The sequence below is a fragment of the Eurosta solidaginis genome, chromosome 1 (assembly GCF_040869045.1).
Source record: "Eurosta solidaginis isolate ZX-2024a chromosome 1, ASM4086904v1, whole genome shotgun sequence".
Classification (NCBI taxonomy): Eukaryota; Metazoa; Arthropoda; class Insecta; order Diptera; family Tephritidae; genus Eurosta; species Eurosta solidaginis.
Window position 1 is genome coordinate 86,287,460 of NC_090319.1, and position 22,070 is coordinate 86,309,529.

Consider the following 22,070-nt stretch of genomic DNA (forward strand, 5'->3'; position numbering starts at 1 on the left):
TTTGGGCTCAGGATTAGTAGGTCATGAAAAAAATCTTAAAAATCAAAGTCGAAAAAAGTAAAAAAAAATTACTTTTTTTCCTGAGGAACTTTCGTCCATACAAATCGACCCACCCCAATGTTTATATGTAAATAAGTAGAGAACGAACGAAGGCATTGTGGATAAAACAAGTGTGATCAACTTTCTGACAGGATGTTCAATATGGCTACTTTTTAGCGTTTTGACAGCATGTTCAATATGGCGCCGGCTATATTCAGCGGGTGATAAAAAGAGATACAGAATGAGACCACGATAGTCAATTAAACATGAGGTGATCAGTTCTATCAAAGAGGATAAATATAATAAGAGCCGTCACTCGTTATTTTTAGGCATTTACTCGATGTAAACTGTGAGGTAGTCGCTACTTTTTTTTGCGAGATGTTTATAAATGTCTTCTATACATTTTCATGGGGTATTTGTGTTTATTTTTCCGACTGTATTTAATTAATTATTTAATTCTCTTTCGAAAAAACACGTTTGCATAAAGTGACAACACCACATGGATAAATGGGAGCTAATTCAAAAATGTCCCTCGTAAAACAAAAGTAGCGACTACCTCACAGTTTACATCGAGTAAATACCTAAAAAATAACGAGTTACGGCTCTTATTATATTTATCCTGTTTGGTTATATTAGTAATTTTGACGTCTATGCAGAAGTTATCACACTTGTCTTATCCACAATGATCGAATGTTGTGGACCGAATTTTTTTTTAGCTTTTTCTCTCTCTTAAGTTTAGTTTAGGTATTCGATCGTTCTTTGTATACTTTTAAGTACACTAAATAAAGGGCCGCAACAGTTATATCAACCTTTATAATATAAATCACTAGAAGACAGTTATATTTTCACATTAATTGCCCATTAATCCCAGTAAATGTACGGACTGTTAATGAAAAATTAGTGTGGAGCTGAAGGGGACAACTGAGTAATTTATGGCCACACTGCCTTGGTGCCTTTATTACGGGCAAGAAACTTTCCATATTAAAATGATCTCTGAGTGGCCCAAACATAACTTTTTCAAGGGAGGTAAAATAGCTGGGATTACACTGGTCGTTGTTGTTGTAGCGATAAGGACACTCCCCGAAGGACTTGGGGAGTGTTGTCGATGTTGATGGTCCTTTACCGGATGCAGATCTGGTACCAAGCCCGACCATCTCGGGAACGATTTGTTATGGCCGCATGCGACCTTCTTGGGCATACCGCCATCCCACATCCCTAGATCCATGAGGAGTTCGGCGTCGCCAAAGCCTCGGCTGTTAATGAAACAGCATTCGCCACGGAGGTGAGGTTGACAATTAGGTTTGGATAAGCTATATATTGCGCTGGCAACCTGAAAGGGTTGCGCTACACAACCCCTTGAATCTGGTATTTTAGTCGCCTCTTACGGCAGGCATACCTACCGTGGGTATATTCTGATCCCCTAACCCGCTGGGGGAGGATTACACCGATCGGATCCTGCAGTGGAATACCATTAATACTGTTTTGAAACCCACTTGCAACTACGCTTCCTTAGTCCGATAGCCGAATACCATGCAAATAATAACAATCACTAATTTAAACCAACTGCAAAGATTCGTTTATGTCAGCATTACAAGTGCAATGAGAATGTCCATGATGAGGTCCAACAGGTGTACTAAGGCCAAGTTCAACTGATGCACTCAATGTGCTGCTAAACCTCTGTACATCCACATACGTAAAACTGCAACTTGGTTGGCAGTAAGAATTGGTGAGTCTGACTGTTGGAACTCGAGCTAGTATGGCCACAGCAGTAACCGGGGGGCAGGTGTCTTTAGTGAACATCCTAAGGTATCCCTGTCAGTCTGTTTTCCCAACTTTGCTGGTATATTCTAAGCGACAGACAGTCCAGCAGCGCTCATAGCGCTTAACACCCTCAACACATCGTCTAAGGACGTCAGCAGCTAATTTCGCAAACATTACCCTTGTACGGGTACCTGATCACAGGAACTTTGGATACAACGAGAAGGCAAGCCTTGCTGCATGCTGTGGAGGCGGTCAAGATGCATCATCCACTTACCAGCAATCAAAAGAAACATAAATGGCACATTCAAGGAGCTAGCGGTCTCCAACTGGTACTTCTGGGCGAATTACGGTAGTAGGAGAACAGAGGACAGAAATCTTTAGAATCACTGCAACGATAACGGTACACTGGCCGATCGGCCTGCACGCTGAGAGATTGGGAATACCTTTCATGCTCTGTAAAAGATATCGGCAGGTTCATCATGCCTGATTACACACACACGACGATAGCTACAAAGCCGCATCTGTCAAATAATTTGTACACATGTTCTTATGAGGGTCGTTATATTTGGCGCGACAGAGCAACACCACAACGAATCAGGAATGCCCGATATCCGGGCGGTGCAACAACCAAAAAACCATGTCCCCTGCTGATATGCTGAGTGCTTTAGTGACCTTGTTTGATGACGAATGAGGCCATACTTGGTGCGCTAAGGCGTCATGTTAAAAGCGGATCTGGTATCGTAATCAATGGTAGTTGCATCCCATCTTTAAGGTAAAGAAAGGCTACCTAATTAAAAACAAATGGAAAAATACTCCTTTTGGTGAAGCTTGCGAAGTACGTTTTAACCCGCTGTCGCTGTTCTGATGCCGTTACCGATTTGACGCGTCCTCCGACTTCACCACAAATGGGATTCAGGCCATTCCTTTGGAAGTTTAGAAAAACTCCTTTTAACTATTCAAATGTGCTAATATCGCTCGCACTTATCAACTTTACTCTATTTTACCTACTGAATTGAAGAGTGGTTGCGGTTTATTTGGTTCGTCCGTCCACATTCTGACCTTTCCTCAGATCTCCAAGTTTCGATAGATATCAGCCTATAGGAATACCTGCGATCTATTAGCGTCCCCAATTAGGAACTGAAAAGCTGCTTTGTCGCTTAGTTTATCTTCTTAGTAAGTAAACCGGTTTCTCTTTGTTACCTCCTTTTATTTTAACAATTAATACTTCGCATGGTGGTCCAATGAGGGAAATACTTCATTCGCAATGCACGCTAGCAAGTTAATCAGCTATATAATAGGGCGCTGTAAAGTTCGGCTAAGCCCTCACATCAGTGACAAGCTGCCTGTTCTAGCAATGGGTTAGGGTCCAATAGTGGAAAAGGAACTGATGTATGTTTGCAGTGGGATGAATTTCGGAGCAACCGTTATATTGAACCGAAGGCGAACGAGCGAGATACACATTTTACGGCATATGCAGTTCTTGCTTGTTTGAAAGTCAAAAAATATACCAACAAATTTAAAGAAAGGGACAAGTATGATTGAAAACAAAAAATCGTCTCCGGACGTTTATTTTTTAGTGATATGGTAGCGCTGTTTTAAAAGGGAATGCCAATACACAGTTTATGTCAAATAGCGGCAATGGCAGAGAAGATATATATTGTGGCGAATGTTGACACCACTAGGCTGTTACATGTACACATTAAAGCTAGCAACACTTATGTACAAGGCAACGAAAGATCTGTCATACACACACATGTGTTCTTCAGCTGAAGTAGTTGCTCACACATACACACGCATATGACTATGAGAAACGCATAAATTACAAATATACATGTACATATATGGCTGACCACCAAGCAGGAGGTTCTAGAAGGTGAAACGTCTAGACCTTTGGAGAAATATGCGGGCAAGGCAACAGAGAGTATAAAAGCAACGAGCTGAGGAATGACTAATCAGTTTGATTTAAACACGCTAGCAGTTGCGAAGTGAAGTATAGTTGTACTCTCAAAGTAGTCTAATAAAGACCATTTTACAATACAGAATATTGGAGTGATTTATTCGACAGTTTAGCGATTCGAACGTTAGCAGAAGGTTTCAAATAAGTGGAAATTCCCTAAATTCGTTACAATATATTTGTATCATGGGTTTTAATAACAAAAAGGCAATCAATGTGTTGCCTACTTTCTACCGATATATTTTTGCGTATGCCCGAGAACTATTCAGTTTATAAGTCTGCTTTTCTCAACTCAAGTTATATGTATGTACGCTTTATACTTGCAGCCTTACAACCCTTAACGGCGTGAAAGCACTTAGTGATTTTTCTAACAAAGCTGGTATCAATAACTGTACGTACGTTTAAAGCATTTCTCAAGAATGGTGTTTCTATGCGACAATACATATTTTCGATATTATTTCGACATTACTTCGTTATTGCGAAAATCTTTTAAAGGCTGCATAAAGCTCGCAGCAACTTCTTCGTCTACCCAATATTGGCAATATAAAAACTAACTACAGCGCGAGAACTTAAACCAACACCAAAACCTTTAAACAAATAGAAAACTAAAAGTATAACACTTCGCAAAGCAATACGATAAGCAAATGAACTAAATAACCGAGCCTCAACCGCCAAAATAACGCCGGGCACAAAATCCAAGTACTACCCAACCTTCGAGTTGCGTGCAGAATTTTAAAGGAATTACCAGAACTGCAAGGTTTAAAACTCACTCTTTTACAACCTCTTCCTCTCCGTTTTCCCCCGCTTTCTATTTTTCTCCCTATGGCACTCTCTCTTGCTCTCGTTTTCCTCTGTTCCACTTCTACTTCCCTTCTGCCTCTGTTCCTTTTTGTTACTCATTCTCATCATCCCTCTTACTCTTACTCTAACTCTCACCCTCTACGTCAACAACACCCTCACCCTCGTCCTCACTCATATTCTCACTCTCAGCCTGAATTCAAAATAGCCAATATTAAAACATTTTTGTAGCTCAAATATCTCAAATACACTGTGCTTTGGCGGTAAAAGCTCGGCTAGAAGGTTTTTTAAGCTAATCATGAAGTGGATATGTTTGTATTATTTCGATGCGTTAGAACTCAACTTTACACATTATAAAACAAAATAAACCTAAGAATATGTACCATCTATAATTGCAGCTAGGCTTCAGCCAAGAGTAGTTCTAAATTACTTACACATTTGAAAGTAGGACTTGATGTTATAAGTGGAGTGGTTGTCAAGGCACGATTGAAACGATTCGCGCTGTCAAACGCTGATTTACGTCGACAACTCTTTGCCTTGTCCTTGTACCACATACTGATTCACTTATCGTGAGTATCCTGCAGGATACGGTGTATCAGGATAATTAGAACAGTAATAGATGTATCAAATCTGAGGCCGCACTAACAGGTATTTCGGTAAAAGATATACCGGAAGTGAAAACTCACTGGCAGAGTTAAAGCAGTCCATCAGCTTTTGACCTTCAGTCTTTCAGACACTACGTTAGATAGTGACTCAGGTTAATTAGGTTAAATTAAGGGAACGTGTGTGGGAGTTTCCCGGAGACATTTTTGTCCATTGCAGTATCCTGAGTCGCCCCATCCTCACAGCTTGTGCAGAGGGATCTTGTTGGTATGCTCCACAATCGGAGTATTAGTGCAATAGCGCAATGACCTGTGATGCTATCCATTAGTACTCACACTGCAGATTTGTTTAGCTGGAGAAGGAAGAGAAAGAGAAAGGCTAGTTTCTTTCCTATACAAGCATGGTCGTAAGAACTTTGAGACCACGCAATCATCTCAGTTAGTCCCCAGCAAGTCCGTTGCCCTATTCTCATATTCCTCAGGATTGTTGTTGTTGTTGTTGTTGTAGCGATAAGGTTGCTCCCCGAAGGCTTTGGGGAGTGTTATCGATGTGATGGTCCTTTGCCGGATACAGATCCGGTACGCTCCGGTACCACAGCACCATTAAGGTGCTGGCCCGACCATCTCGGGAACGATTTATGTGGCCACATTAAACCTTCAGGCCATCCCCTCCCTCCCCAACCCCAAGTTCCATAAGGAGCTTAGGGTCTCCAGAGCCTCGTCTGTTAGTGAAACAGGATTCGCCGCGGATAGGTGAGGTTGACAATTGGGTTTGGAGAAGCTATATGTTGCGCTGGCAACCTGCAGGGTTGCGCTACACAGCCCTTGAATCTGGTATTTTAGTCGCCTCTTACGACAGGCATACCTACCGCGGGTATATTCCGACCCCCCTAACCCGCTGGGGGTATTCCTCAGGATCTACACTTCCTCAGGATCTAACCCAGCGGTGGTCGTACGGAGTTGTTCGCCTCGCTTATGTCCATTTCGAAACCTTTTATAGTCATCTCAGCTGCCAATTCATTTCCTTCAATATCGCTTTACCGGGGACCCAACAACGAAGATATTTAGGTGCCTTATGGACGCCAAAGGGGCTCGACTCCTCCGCGCAATATCCGATTTTATCACATTGCACTCTAATGCCTTTAAGGCGACCTGGTTGTCGACAAAGATCGTTACATTGCTGACCTCCGCCTGAAAGACACTGCATGAGCCAGGAAGTCGGTAGATATTGCCTTAGGTGCTATATTAAACATGCTGATTGCGCAGTAGTTGGCACGCTTTCCGGGATCGCATTTATTGTGGATTGAACAGAGCGAACTTAAATTTCAAACTGGAGGCATGCGATCGTCCGCCCACATGTTTGCGTAAAAGTTGATGTATGCACATTATCAACCCTTCGCCTGGGTGTTTGAATAGCTCGCCGTTTACAGGCGCTTTAGACAAGATATTACAATTCTCACTTTATCGGGTACCGGAACGTATATTCCCTCTCAAGGTATTTGAGCAATGTGTTCGTCATTCTCCTCGCTATCCAGCTCCAGTCTTGAAACCTTCTGTCATTCGTCCGATTTTTAAGTAAGTTTTAGATCATTTTGCTTCACTGTGAATGTTCTGAGACAATCGTTGCGATTGAAAAGTCACAGTCACAATCACGTTGCTCATCACAAAGCGTAGGAGGTGCAATTTTTAAGAAAGAGATGAATTGCTTCGAATTGCGTCTCCACTGCAGAATTGTTGTTGTTGTTGTTGTAGCAGTGCTTCGCCCCATCCAATAGGTGTGTCCGACAGGGTGTGGACCATAATAAGAGGGGTGTTAGAGGCGTTGGTTCCACATTACAATTGAAGAGATGGTTGGTGTAATGTGGGGACACATTGCAAGCAGAGCATACATTTTGTATGTCGGGGTTGATTCTGTATAGGTAAGAGTTTAACCTGTTACAGTACCTACCCACATCGAAGTTGAACTAGAGTCACGCGCGTTTCCCTAGGGAGTATGCGTTCCTCTTCTGCAAGTTTCGGGTATTGTTCTTTGATTCACCGGGCAATTCCCGACATAGAGGTCCGACGCCTGTTTGTGGAGTTCACTGAGGATCTGCTTGTGTTTTTTGGCTTCATACGGCTGTGTATGCAGAGTCAACGGCAGTCTTTACTAAGCTAAAAGGCAATGCGGATACTGGTATCTATTGGAAGGATCTTACATTCTCCGCAACTGGTTAACCAGTTTCAGAAACGGTTCAAGACGCTGGTAATGATTGTACATATTTTTAGGCGCATTTTGAAAAACAAATGCATTATGGCGTTATTCTAGAGAAGTAAACCAACCTAGAAATATTTACTAAGGTCATGCTACTCTTTAAAGTTGTCACTTTTCATTAAAACATAAATTTATTTATAAACACCTACCTAATGCGGCTGGTGTGGCCGGCAGTAGCACCACTTGACCGCGGCTGGCATCGCGCGAATACTGCAAGCCCACTGTAGCTGGAGACATGGATATAACTGATTCGATGGGTAAAGCATCTGCAGCAATGAAATGTAAGCAAAAAAAATTATTAATAAATTAATAAAATAAACATTTTGTAGCACGTACTCTGATATTGCCAAAATGTTGATGGCGCGCGATTCACACTTTGTACACCTGCAGCACTGAGTGCCAATTCCTCGGCCGTCGCTGAACCTGCTACTAAATCACCGTTGCCAGTGAAATAAATATTGCTGCAACCAGTACCAACGCCACCTAAAACAAGAAGACGGAATATTAAGTAATTTCACAAATGAATGAGATTAAAAGCAATTGTCTGCTAAAAAATTAAAACAAAAAATGGAAATGAAAATGTATGCGCCTAAAAGTAGTCCACATCACCTAAAAATAGATAACTATAAATGCGCCAAAAAGTATGAGGCAAAAAAGATAGCGCACATTAAACTTAATTGTATTCTTGCCTGTTCCTGGCTTACTTTTTCTCAACAACCAACTAATGAATTAAATAAAGGATCTTCATTTCACATTTACAATGCGAAAACCTTAAATAGGATATTATTGAGCCAACGACTTTCCAAAGTCAACTAAAAATTCTTGAAATTTATAACGCAATACCTTGAAAATGTGTGTGCGCATGTATGAGTGTGTTGATATGTGTGTGTGTGTGCGAATGTTTGTTCACCTAAATGGCTGTGCATGTGTTGACCTTGAACTATTTGTCGGAGCTGCGTGGTGTTGTTGTTCCTGCTCCTACTGTTGCCTGTTATTGTTGTTATCATTCTCTTCTACTTATAATATTACTTGCTTCATGGAATTTGTATCTCATTTGTTTTTGTTGGTATGTAATTTATTTATTTAAATTGTTTGCTATTTATTTTATGGTACATCTGGTCAAAATTTTGCCAAATACTTATTTGCTAGTGGTGACTGTACTTTCAGGTGCAATACGAAGTTGAGGGTGTAAATGGCATGAAAGGCTTATACAATTGATAGTGACATTGAGATTTCATTGCATAAGATTAAAGTTTGAGCATGCTGAAACGTACATTTACATACATACATATACATACACAAGTATGCACAAGGTGATGGTAGCGAAGGACAAAACGTAAAAACTTTCATATTTGAAAAGTAGGCTTAATTGAGTATTCTCCAAAAATTACCCTTGACTATAAAGATGCGTTAAACTATGATGAAAGAGTTGCAGAGCTGCTTAGAAAATCGTACACCGTAAATTAAAAGAGAAGCTCGGTCTAAATTTCCTCTAGGTAGGTTAGCAAACTCTATCGTGTTTCACTATGGTTCAGATAGACCAGATCTTCAAGATGTGCCAAATTCGGTTGAGAACGCACGATAATAGAATCGACACTCACCATCTTTTTTGTCGGCTTCGAAGCAGCTTTTGACAGCTCGAAAGGACGTTGCTTGTATGCTGCTATGTCTGCATTTAAGTTCCCTACAAAGTTGATAAGGCTTTGTCAAATGTCGTTGAGCAATACCATCACCTTCGTAAGGATTGGAAGGAACCTCTCCAAGCCATTCTAAACCGGTTCAGACAAGGGGACTTCCTATCGTGCGATTTTTTTAACAATATAATATAATAATAATACAAGCTGCAGAATTAAGTCGAGATGGTACAATATATTATAAGAACGTACAAAAATCACATGTACTGATGTATGGCTCGGAATGGTGGACGGCGTCGAGAGAAAATGAGATGGTTCTTGAAGTGTTCCTGTCCGTGATGCCGACGGCGAGTATCGAAAGAGATATTGTGAGGAGCTTTACGCAGATATGACGATAGTGCAGCGAATAAAAATCCAAAGGATTCGCTGCCTAGGTCATGTTATACGAATAGACCAAGGCGCTCGGGCCAAGACAGTAAGAAAGTAAGTTGACCCGCAGTTTGGAAACAGAAGGGAGAGACCTCCACTGAGTTGGGAGAGTCAGTTGGAGTAAGTACTGACGTTCCTTGGGCTCCCAATTGGCGTCAGTTATCACGAAGCAGCAATAGTTGTTACGAAACGACCAAAATCGCTTAGGCGGTTAAGCGTCAAATAATGACGATGATAAGATATAATTGAAAAGAAGCTAAAACCATTTACTCCGCCTGCTCACTTTACTAATTGCTCTTGTACTTCCTGTTACTCTTTCTTTTCGTTTTACTCCTCTCTCTCCCTCTCTTTTTCTCTCCCCCTATCTCCGTCCTCTCTCTCTCTCTCTCTCTATATCTGAGACGTTACTCGATATCCAACCCCTCTGCCGCGAAATCATGGCGAAAGACGCATATGCAGCAAAATCTGAAAGGATACTCATGGACTTGTAGCTTAAGTGCCACTCTTTTTCTCACTCTAACACTGACTCTTAAGCCCCCATTACTGATACTTAGCATAGACTTGACTCGACTTGGCGTAAACTTGGCAACTTAGCCACGATTATACTCCACTTGGCGCATACAATCTGGCATCATAATCAGCGTTGAAATTTATTTTTAAATAAATGTCAATTTGTATGACAAAATGTCAAAATGAAATGGAAACAAACAAATGGCATCTCAAAATGTAAACCTCACTTAGAACTTACATAGAAAATCAAAATTCAACAGACTTCTAAGCCAAGTTAAGTGTTGCCAAGTTTTGAGTAATCAGTAACATGCAATGTTCATTTAACAGAACTGTAAGTGACAGTTCTCAAGTCAAGTCAAGCCTATGCTAAGTATCAGTAATGGAGCCTTTACACTAATTATATCTTCATCTTTTACTCTTACACCACTCTTTTACTCTAACTTTCACTACTCCTCTTACTCTTGATTCTACACTTCCTCACACGTTTGCCTCAACTCTTGCTTTAACTTATACTTATTTTACTATGAATTGTACTTCTCTATCTTACTCTTGATCTGACTATAAATATTACTCTTAATTTTACCCTTTCTCTTCCTGTCTTTTTACTGTTTCTCTTACTTTTACTTTGACTTTAACATTTACTCTTACCCATATTTTTGCTCTTAACCTTAATCTTATTCTTACCTTACTCTTACTATTCGTTTTACCTACTTTATTTTATTTATTCTTGTTATTACTCTTATTTTACTCTTGTTCTTATTCTTTCTCTAATTCTAGTGCTTATTTTGAATCATTTTATCCCGCTTCCTTGGTCATTTACTCTTACTGTCCTTTCCGCTTTCCCCCTACTTTCCTGTATTTGGTCAAATCTTTCCACAGAGCGTGTCGCGTCGACTATTTTTCTAGAACTCTATATTAATTCCATACTAGAATTCTTAATACAAACCAAGCAGACGCACAGCTATTTAAAATTCAATCCACTTTTTTTAATAACTCTGACAAAAATTATCCTTTCTTTTAAATAAAGTAAATGGAAGGCGCGATAACCTTCGGAGAGATTTCAAGCCGAGCTTCTCTTCCAATTTACATTGTGCTTTTAATATTTGCTTGTTTCATGCCTACTCTGAACGGCATCTGCAAGGCAGACAAATATTCACTGAGAAGCTTTTTATGGCCGCGGGGTGACCCCGCTCAGAAAGACTTTTTCTAATTGTAAAAAACATTTTTCTAAATTTTTGATGTTGCATTGCCCGGGAATCGAAACCAGTATATTCGGTGTGGTAGGCGAAGAACGTACCACCACACACCGGCGACCACCATCCTTTCTCTTAGGTTAGGCTAAATTGGTTCTTGAGTTACTAGATGGTCAAACAAAGCTCGAAATATTCGGACATAACAGAAACTGTTATTTGTGCTGCTATTCACTGCTAGATATCGCGTTTACCTATCAAATACGCCGCTATGTAAGTCGCTTCATTTGCAGATTAGTGCGACGTCTAGCGGAAGATAGCAGCACAAATCACGGATTCATCTATTGATATTGTAACGAATTTAATTGCAAATCCTCTTATTTGCCCTTTTGCTAAGTTCGTATCGCTAAACTGTTGAATAAATAACTCCAATATTGAATAATGGAAAAATGGCCTTTATTAAAGTACTTCACAATAACACTTATACTTTGCAACTAGCTTGCTTAACAACCAAACTGATTGATAGTTCAAATGAAACTCTACTATTGCCCGCCAGATTGCGTGCTTAATCAATAACTGCTTGATAGCTCAACTCAAACTGAATTCCAGTGCCTCTACATTTGCTGCCTTTTATACTCTCTGATTTCAACGTTCGCATCTTCTAGGCGCTTCCAGAATCTACTAGTTGCCATCAGCTCTCAAACTTCTCAGCTGTAACTACAAATTGCACGATTTTATAGCTTTTCTCATTGCATACTTTCAGGAGTATCTCAGATATATGCATGTGTTTGTGCATTGACTCTCCGCTGCTCGTATACGTACATGGTACATATGTATAGACGCAATTATTGTTTCGTTTATGTAGATACATAATGATTGAATTATTGATGTGAATTCACGTCACTGCTTAGCATCGGCCTAGAGATAGCAGCACCCCTTAGTTTTCCTAATATTCGTAACAATATTATTGCAGCTAAGCTACGAGTGTGGGCGTTGGCTATCAATCAGTTTACTGCGGCACCTGATGTGACTTAAATACAGCACAAATCACCGGCTCATATTGTCGTAGTTTATTGCGTTTGTGATGGGAGCTGTGATTTTGTTAGTGATGTTCGTAAGCATGATTGCGTTCGAAATGCAGATGCCGTCAGTTCTTTACGGCGATTTATTCGAAGCTGTTACTGCGATTTATGATTTTTTCAAGTCGCTGAGACAAAGATACCTGATTATTTGCTTAGTCAACTCTGGAGAGCCTTGTCTCTTTTTTAACACGCTTATATTAGTTTCACTCGTATTTATGAACATATGTTTGCTTGTAACTCTCTAGGCTACGCGTTCTGGGTCACTTTCTTGGTAGCCTTGTTTTGCCTTTTTACCAAAGCCCAGTATCTTTCGATTAGTCTCAGTTCTGGGCATTTCGCCCGATTTGCTTCTCTAGGCACAAAACTCACATTATTTTTAGAGTACCATTCCAAAGACAATTTGCTGTAATGGCATGAGGCTAGGTCCGACCAAAAGGCCAACTTTTTCAAGCACTCTTCTCGTCCAAATTTCGAAAATTTTGCGGTTTAGTTTTAAATAGCTTCTATATGAGTTAGAGACCTGAAACTTTGAACAAAGCTTAGAGCCACATGAAGATTTAATGCTAAGCATTCACAATTCTACTTAATGTGCCAGGGATAGAGATACTTAGAGATATTTAGAAAATACACACAGAACAGAACTTCCAATCGATTTTGAAATGAATTCTAGTTTGCACTGGGACTGAGATCTCTACATTATTTTAATTGATGGTCTACTTTGCATAAATTATGAACTTTATTAAGGCAGAGCGTAACTCTGCGCTGTGTTGAGTTATTGAGTCCATTCCAAGCCTCCATCTGTAATTCGGTAATCGAACGTTTTTCATAGTCAACACTTGCACTCCATTCATAACCAGTACTGTATGCATTCTGAATTAATAAAAGTAAGTTTTTCACCTCGTAATGAATAAGGCACTACTATTTTCCATCAACACCTAAAAAGTACAAAATAAACAAATTTTAAGCACTTCTCTTATATAAAATATCTTATACAAAAATCAGCGAAAAATGTGTCCTTATACAAAGAAATACTCTTGCTGAACTTTGATATTAAAATTTTGACACAGAAATTGTAAAAATATTTTTGAGAGATAATAATTTAAAAATGGAGCGCAATTAATTGACTATACATTAGAGCGGGTCAAATTGTATCGATGGATTTTTTCCGTCAGGAGTATAGCAAAAACGTAATCTACAGATGAATCTAAAGAAACATTGTTGAAAACACCATAGCTGTAAGTCTGATTTCGAGGTCCCGATTTTTGCAAAATAGATATTTTGCCATATGAATGTAGGGTTGGGCCAAACAGTCTTCATAGCTTCTGATAGAATCATAGGAAAAATATCATATTGGACTTACTTTAACGCTTTCGAACCGGCATTTAGCCTGTAAATTAAATATAATTTAATTAGTTTCAAGTAATTAAGATACAGATAATTACATTATTTGCATTCAAAAATTTCAAATTTGTATGTTGGAGGGGGGGACTGGTACAACATTGTACCACCAGTACTATTGTGTGGTACAACATTTGTACAAACAATTCTTAACGTACAATAATAATAAAAAATTTGCATATTGATGGATAATCATTTATTGGAAAAAATAAAAGTTTTACAAACAATTACTTCCAAGAAAAATGTTTAAAAAGTAAACACACTATTCTTAAATTTCGAAAATAATGTATGAATCTAATTTATTTTTAAGTATGATATTTTGCGAAGCACATCTTGCAAAGTGATATATCACATTGCTGTGAAATTTGTTTTATTCTGGTTTGTGTTTTGCCTTGCGCACACTTTGCGCAACGTCTTCGAGTCTCAATAGGAATTGGTAAATGCAAGGATACGTTGCCCAGCTCCCTTTTTTCGTTGAGATAAATGGCTTGGTGATTGGGATCCGCGTGCGGCTGCAGTTTTAATACCTTTAATACCTGATATTAATGACCAGATGTGCTGACCCTGAACGAAGACTCATTTCTTTCCCATTTTTCGTTTGTTGGTGGTAAATTTTATCTATTTTTCTTTAATTGTACGAACTAAAGCTTTAACCACACGCTCGCCTAAAGTTCCATTGTATTGATTTTGTTCTCTTCCGTTGTATATATTGAAATCATATATGTATCCCGTCTCAGCATCACATCGCAGCCACATTTTTATTCCACGTTTTACTGATTTGAGTGGCATATATTGTTTTAAGGATGATCTTCCTTTAAACTTTGCCATTGACTCATCTCTTCTCTGCCTAACCTTATCGTGCCGGTATTTTTGAAATGTACTTTTCAAATACTCCACAACATCGTCGATGTAATGTTTTACTGCAATCAGTTGGTTTCTGAGAAAATGCAAAATATAATTTTGATGCCAAAAATTTATAGCGGTCACGAGATATTGCAGTCTTGATAATAGCATTACTTATTGAAGGATGTTTTGGCCAATAATGTTTTAAAGTCGGAAGCTTGTTATAAGACATAACGAACATAGAGCCCAGCATAATTTGTATAACGTTTTTTTGAGGTTTGAAACTCCGAAAATGGGTAATTTGTACATTGTGCGATATACATGCACAGGCTTCGAGGAAATATCTTTTGAAAAATTTTGAAAGGGCAAAGAATTGAGAGGAATTTCGGGACTTATACTGTTTTCACACAGACGGCTTATTGAATAATAAAGGCAGTTTTCTACATTAAGACGATTCCCTACAAAATTCGAATCTATAGTTATTTCATTAGTAGCTAATCGAATGCCTAATGAAGTCAAAAGCACAATGCAACTCTGTTGGGAGCGTTCAGTTTCTTAGTGTTTGGTGTGTTCAGTGCTTAAAAATGTCATTTGTCAAAGTAAATGTCATTCAGCCCAATTCTAAACGAAAATTCCGTGCGAGTTTTTTCCCTTCTCCCATTCCTCGTATTCTAAATAAAAATTCCTTCTGAGTTTTTTCACTTCTCCCTTTCCTCCTATTCTGAACAATGTTCGAAAAAGCGGAAACCGGTTATGGGAGAAAAGTAGGTATTATGAATGTGAGGGAGAGGGAGATTTCTCTGCCATTTCATAGGAGTTTTTTCACTAGTTAAATTAAAGGGAATGCATCAAAATAAAAATAAAAAAATGCATCAAAATAGTTAAAGGAAATTGGTTATTTTAAGAAAGAACACTTATTTGTACAAATTTGTGCTAAAATATGTATTTACGTTCTACCACAATATTCTCACTGTTAATACAACAACAACAACAACCACAATATTCTTTATTTTAAGTCGAAAAGTATATCATAAGCAACGGAAGAGCTCTTCGCATATTTGATGCCGCCATCCAGAAATTGCGCAAGGATTTTTTAAGAAGGCTTAAATAGATCTTAGCATATGGCGAAAGGCGAACTCAACTCGACTTGGCCGCCAGAAAATTGCTTTGCAGAATGAATGCAGGCAACTCCGGCGGATTTGTGTTATCCCGCCGGTCTTCTTCTTATGCTCCTCTGTTGATGTTGCTGTGGCACCAATTCATTACTCATTTCAGTGAATACCACATGAAATGCAATAATGTGCATTGTTTATACCTTATTTCTTAATTTCAAACAAATTGGCAACAATAATTAAACTTTACAATTTTTTAAACAAAATAAGAAATGCGCAACGAAATTTCAATTGACAAAACAGCTGACTTCGAAAATTCGAAACTCCTATTCCCCAATTATTCTTCTCCCTCGGAGAAAAGAATTGGAGGAATTTTTCCGCGGGAATAAAAAAATCCGCGTGATCAAAATTCCGCGAGAATATTTAGAATTGGTCTGATTGTCTGCATGTCGGAACGATACAAGGTGGCCGCATTGAACAGCTGATTATAACCTTTTTTATTTGATTTGATACATCAACTACCGGCGCAGTACGATTTTGACATTTGTCCATCGAATTTACAAGTACATGGAATTTTTTTGTTTGTAGGTATGTCACCATGCCATATGTCACCACCTTGTATCGTTCCGCCATGATTGTCTGTCTCATCCTTCATACTAATCGAGCAGTTACTTCTGTGTGAAAGCAAAAAATTTACGATTTCATTAGAAGGTGAAATGAGATCATTAAGTTTCTGTGTGAAAACAGTATTATATTACATCCACGGTAATCACTTATAATATGTATAGGTATGGAATTTTCTCAAAGAGATGACTATAACCTAAAGTTTGTTGAGATGTAATTCTCATTATCGTCTTGTGCTAAATTGGATCCCACAAATTCGTTCGGTGCTATAATGCTTTCAAAATATGATAGCTCACTATTGGACGATGAAGGGGAACCAGATTCTTCGCCGTGCGAAACCAATTTTGGCAAATAATTATCATCATCTCCGTTTAAAAAATCAGTGCCTGTATCATCGTCATATGAATCATGTATTTCATCAATCAGCAGCTCGGTAATTTTGTCTGAGCTCAGTTTATTTGAGATGGTATTTCTTTATAAAAGAAATACGGTAGAATACTTTTTTTTGAAGAAAGGCACTTTTGTTACGTATATGTACCAGTATAAAATACTACTGGTACATATAAGTACCAGCTCACTGAAACTCCACAAACTCAAGTAAATCTATGTAAATGTTTCACTAAATAGTTATGCTAAAGCTTGTAAAAAAAATAAATATCGTCCATAAAAATAATTTGTTTGGCAGTTACAACTTTTTTTTAAGATTACTATTAAAAAACCAAACACGTGTCCGAATCTTTCACTATTTAACTCAAAACTGAGCGTAATGCACAGGAGAAAATGATTTCGTTTTTATATGTACCTTAGACAAACTAAAAAGCCTGCTTTGATACATTTTTTATTCAGTTTGAGTGTGATTTTGAGGATTTAGTCCAATATATACATTTAGTGGTACATACGTTGTACCAACAAGTTCGAAAGGGTTAAAGGTATTTTACGTACATTTCAGAATCTGTATTAATATCTATAGTGTTTTTGAATTTTAGCAGAGGCTTAAATTGTGAGAAATTAGCCTAAAATAAACTTTTAACTACTATATTATAATTTTTAACAAATTTCTTATGGAAACATTTTTTTTTTTTTATTTAAAAAATTATTTATTTTACTTAGAATTTACCATTTTAACGTATTTTTCAAAATAAAGGTAATGTTATTATTTTTTAAATCTTTTTTGCGCTCCATTCGTGGCTGTTTTTCACGACTTTCGGCTGTAACAGCCATAACACAACACCTTCACGTTTTTTTTCTATAACACGTTTGGAAACAGATGTTAACAACTGTACATTCTCGATGGCTAACCAAAACAATCATTTTATATTATCTATATACAACAACTAATACACCATCGGAAAATTTTAAAACTGTAGCAGTTGATATTTTTTGAATTTATGGGCCAATTTATTTCAATGTAAAATACCATAATTATGTTGTATACGGCAGTGTACTTTTATCAAAGTTTATTCGTTGGACACGATACCTACCACGTAATTTACTTAATATTGTAGGTGATGTAATCCAAAATAATTCATATTACGCTCATCCAGAAAATATTTTATTAAAAATATTATTTGATGATAGAAAAGCCATACGTGATAGAGCTATCAAAAAAATTTTATACTATCGAGAAAAAATACTTGATCCAACTAAACCCACGAGATTACAAAAAATATAATATCAATTTCAATGCTTTAGATTATACTGATATGATTGATCTGAATAACGATAATTTACTATCTGAACCGGCATTCACAAGAAATAGTTCATACGATCACTTGGCACAATTCTTAGATTATGATAAGCCAACACTAGATGATCCTAATATTCCAATGCATATACAAGGAACAGAAAGATATGTACAGTTGTTAAAATCTGTTTCGAAACATGTTATAGAAAAACGTGAAGGTGTTATGGCTGTTACAGCAGAAAGTCGTGAAAAACAGCCACGAAAGGAGAGCAAAAAAGATTTAAAAAAATAATAACATAACATTACTTTTATTTTGAAAAATACGTTAAAATGGTCAATTCTAAGTAAAAAAAATATTTTTTTAAATAAATTACATTAAAATTATAAAAATTGTGTTTTTTGCTTATTACTTGAAAATATAGGTTTTTTTTTTGAAAATTTTTTTCTACTAAAACGAATTCGAAAAAAGGAATAATAAGTATACCGAAATGATCTGGATGAAGAGCTGAGTTGATTTAGCCATGACCGTCTGTCGGTTTGTATGCAAACTAGTCCCCCATACAACCGATTTTTCAGAAAAGAGGATTTTTTCATATCTTCCTCAATTTATCAGATTGAAGCTTCAAACTTCACCGAATGCTTTCGTATATTGCACATATTGTTGTCTGAAAAAAATTATGAGATCGGTCATATATGTATATAGCTTATATCCCCCACAACCGATTGTTCAGATAAGAAGCTATTCGTAATTACTGCCCGATTTTAACAGCTAGAGGCTTCAAATTTCACCAAAAGTTTAGGAATATGGCATATATTGTTGTCTGAAAAAATCATGGAGATCGGCGCTATATATATTATATACCCCATATAAACTTTCATTTCTTCCCCTTTTTTAACGGCTTACTTACTTACTTATTAAATGGCGCTTAACCGTCTAAACGGTTATGGCCGTCCAACAAGTCAAATTTCATCAAATACTTACGTTTACCTCATATATTATTGAGATAAGTGATTCATGGTTATAGCTATTTTATGCAAATCACAAAAAACGTGAAACTTTGCATCCTCACACAAAGAACCTACCTCGTCCTTATTTCTTACCTTAGTTGAACGTTTCACACTGAACAAAAATCACGCTCTATAAATCTCTGATCATACCAGTTCTTATATAGATGGGTGAGCGCACACTTGTGATAAGTGACAAATTTCAAGGTTTTCAGGAGAGCATATTTTGTCTTTTAGAGGCGATTTCCTGTAAATGTTAACATCATTATTGATAACTAGCTTACAAAAATGCACACTATGTAGGCATGATGCTGAATTTCAGAAAGTGCAGTTAACTCAGTTTTGGTCAAATAGGCACTTAGCACAAGTGTACGCTCACCCATCGACATACTCCGCGATTTTTGCTGGTAGCATATTTTATGAAGCAATGCTTTTTCTTTACTACGCTACTTAATCCCCAAATGCCTTATTTCCGACTTCAGGGAGTCATAATGCTACTCAGACGATGGTTATTAGCTACTCGAGTGGAAATAATAAAATGTGATGGCCAAGGCTATGCTTACATGTACACACATACATTTACCTACGCAAAGTTATCAATATTAATCAATTAATCTTAATTAATCTAAATTTAGAATTTAAAGAATAGTGTGATATTTTTTTTAGGTAATCAAAAGCTGTGGGCATACCTGACAACTTGAAAATTATTTTTCTATTTAGTTTTAGTTTTTTTCGCTTGGAACTTAAGTTGTTTCGGATTGCTTCAAGCAGCATTTGTACCAAACATCTACACATACATACATATTTGTAATTACCTAATTATTCATAGAAAATAAACAAAATTGCAATTAAAATGCCGCCCCTTAACCTACCATGGGGTGTGATTCAAATGTCTAAGAATCAAGCGCGTGTGAACAATTAAATTAAGCGCGTTGAGTTATCACAATATAAAATTACAAAAAAAAACAAGTTTCTTTGCAATGTATGTACATATGCTAATTTATATTAAGTATGTATTTTTATAGGTCCTAAACATACTTTGGAAATACCATTCTAGTACTGAGCGAGTAGTATCGATACTTTTGGAAAAAGGTACTCTACTTCGATACTTTACCATGTGTAGCTATAATATCCCTACAAAAACAATTTATCAGTTCTTAAAAAAGCCAAAAATAGTTGACTATTTTACTGGATTGCGGAAAGTAATTGACTTCATGAAGCAAAGTGCTTTCAAGAAAGTGTGATTGAATTTGACATTTCTCTTTTTACAAACAGTACTATAATGCCAATTTGAAAATAATTTCAAACAATTTGAAAATAAACTTTTTCATTTTTACAAACTTTTTTTTTTAATGTAAAGAAATTTTCCTTTTCTCTAATTTTTAAACGGTTTTATTTAGCTTGACTCTGTGCAGCGTTGTTCACGAATATTGTAATAGTAATTTAATAATGTAAGTAACTTCCCGATAAGCAACAGGCTTGAAACTTCGAATATAGTTCAGAACCCTATGACAATGCAATAAAAAGAAAAAAACTCCGTTAGGTGGCGCATGAATCGATATATTTCAAAAAATCGTATTTGTAGCCCGATTTGGCTCATATTTGGAACACATATTACATATAGAAATATTATTATTATTATTATTATTATTGGTTAGGTACTGGTATAAATATCAGAACTAACTGAAAGAGCATTGGCTACTCAGGCCATCAGCTCCGCCATATAGAAATAGAAATCGATTTATGCAAAAAAATTGACACTAGTCATCATATTTGGAACAATTACATACAGTCCGGTAGAAGTGACATCAAAATACTTGGGAGCACATAAGTTTAAATTTTGTAAGTGAAATTTATGTACATTCCTGGGTATCTGGAGTCGGGTTAGCCGTTAACTCGAAATAAACCTATGAAGTATGATTTACTAGTAAATATAAGGTCCCTAGTTAATCTAAGCCTATCGCAGTGCTTCCAGACCTAGTAATAATAATAATAATAACGAGCCTTAACCGTGCACATCTTGCGCAACCAATACAAAAGTCTCTTATCAAATATCAACAGAAATCAGCTGTTCTATTAATACAGCTTGCGCTGCCATCTATCGTACAATAGCAACTGCCGGTAATGCAGTACAAATATTCATAATAGTGCCATAGTTCAAATAGATTTCTTTGTATGCTCACAATCGTTCATTTTTAACAAATTATTTTAATAAAATATAGCTAAACAAAAACACTACGACCAAAAGCTTGCTAATAGCCCGAATCACCATCTTTACAATCAAAACTTTATTTATAGATTTGGATTCCAAATAAGAGCGAAAAAAGGACACGTATATAAAAACAGCAATTAGAAATAATATACATGATAGACTAAGCCTAAGTTTAAAGGAGTAACTCTACAGCAAAAACTATCTAGGAATTACATACATATACCAGATTGTAACTTGTCGTGGAAGCCCCATGTGGAAGAGAGAGCGAAGGAAGCGAAGAAATATCATCATTTTCTTCGTTGCTATCCGTATGCCCGAGCTTTTCTGGAGAGACACGACATCAAGATTTGTACAACTGTTCCACTTTTAGCGACACTGTTCGCCACTTCTGTAACGGTTTTTGTTGGTTTCCTTATTCTCAACAGTTTTCCAACGTAAGACCGACAGAAGACACTCTCAAGAAAATTTCTGCATTTATATTTCCCACAATCGTAGAAAACAGCGTGAATTATATTCCTGCAATTATAAATAGCTTGTCGAATCAGAGCCTTCCTGTCAAACTTTTCTAATCTGGATGGTTATTTCCGAATTGGCAATGCCCTCCCCAGATGGCAGGCAGTAGTAGCAGTCAAATCAACAAAAAAAGTTCATCAAAACATAAAAATCGAAAGGCGAAATCGCAAAAGGCTGCCAACGATTGTAAAGCCGCCTCCGACACCACGACAAGGAGCTGTTTATATGCCGCTATCTGAATTTGGTTTCCCAAAACTTATACGTCTGTGTAAAATAACGTTGGGCGACACCAACACCTCAGTCAGAATTGGAAGCAACCTCTTCGATCCATTCGAAACTAAACGAGGTTTCAGACAGTGTGACCCTCTATCGTGCGATTTCTTTAATTTTATGCTGAAGAAGAAATCATATTAGCTGGCGATCTTA

The 22,070-nt window shown here is 37.2% G+C and overlaps 1 protein-coding gene across 5 annotated transcripts in view; it reads right to left on the minus strand.

The window, feature by feature from the left end:
• wge (winged eye) overlaps positions 1–22,070 on the minus strand; it is a 164,979-nt gene that overhangs the window by 27,313 nt on the left and 115,596 nt on the right. For all 5 annotated transcript variants that reach the window (XM_067758991.1, XM_067758990.1, XM_067758993.1 and 2 more), the window contains 2 exons: positions 7,745–7,891; positions 7,558–7,674 (listed from right to left, as the gene is read on the minus strand). In XM_067758991.1, coding sequence (XP_067615092.1) covers positions 7,558–7,674; positions 7,745–7,891 — 264 coding nt within the window. The remainder of the gene's footprint in view (positions 1–7,557; positions 7,675–7,744; positions 7,892–22,070) is intronic.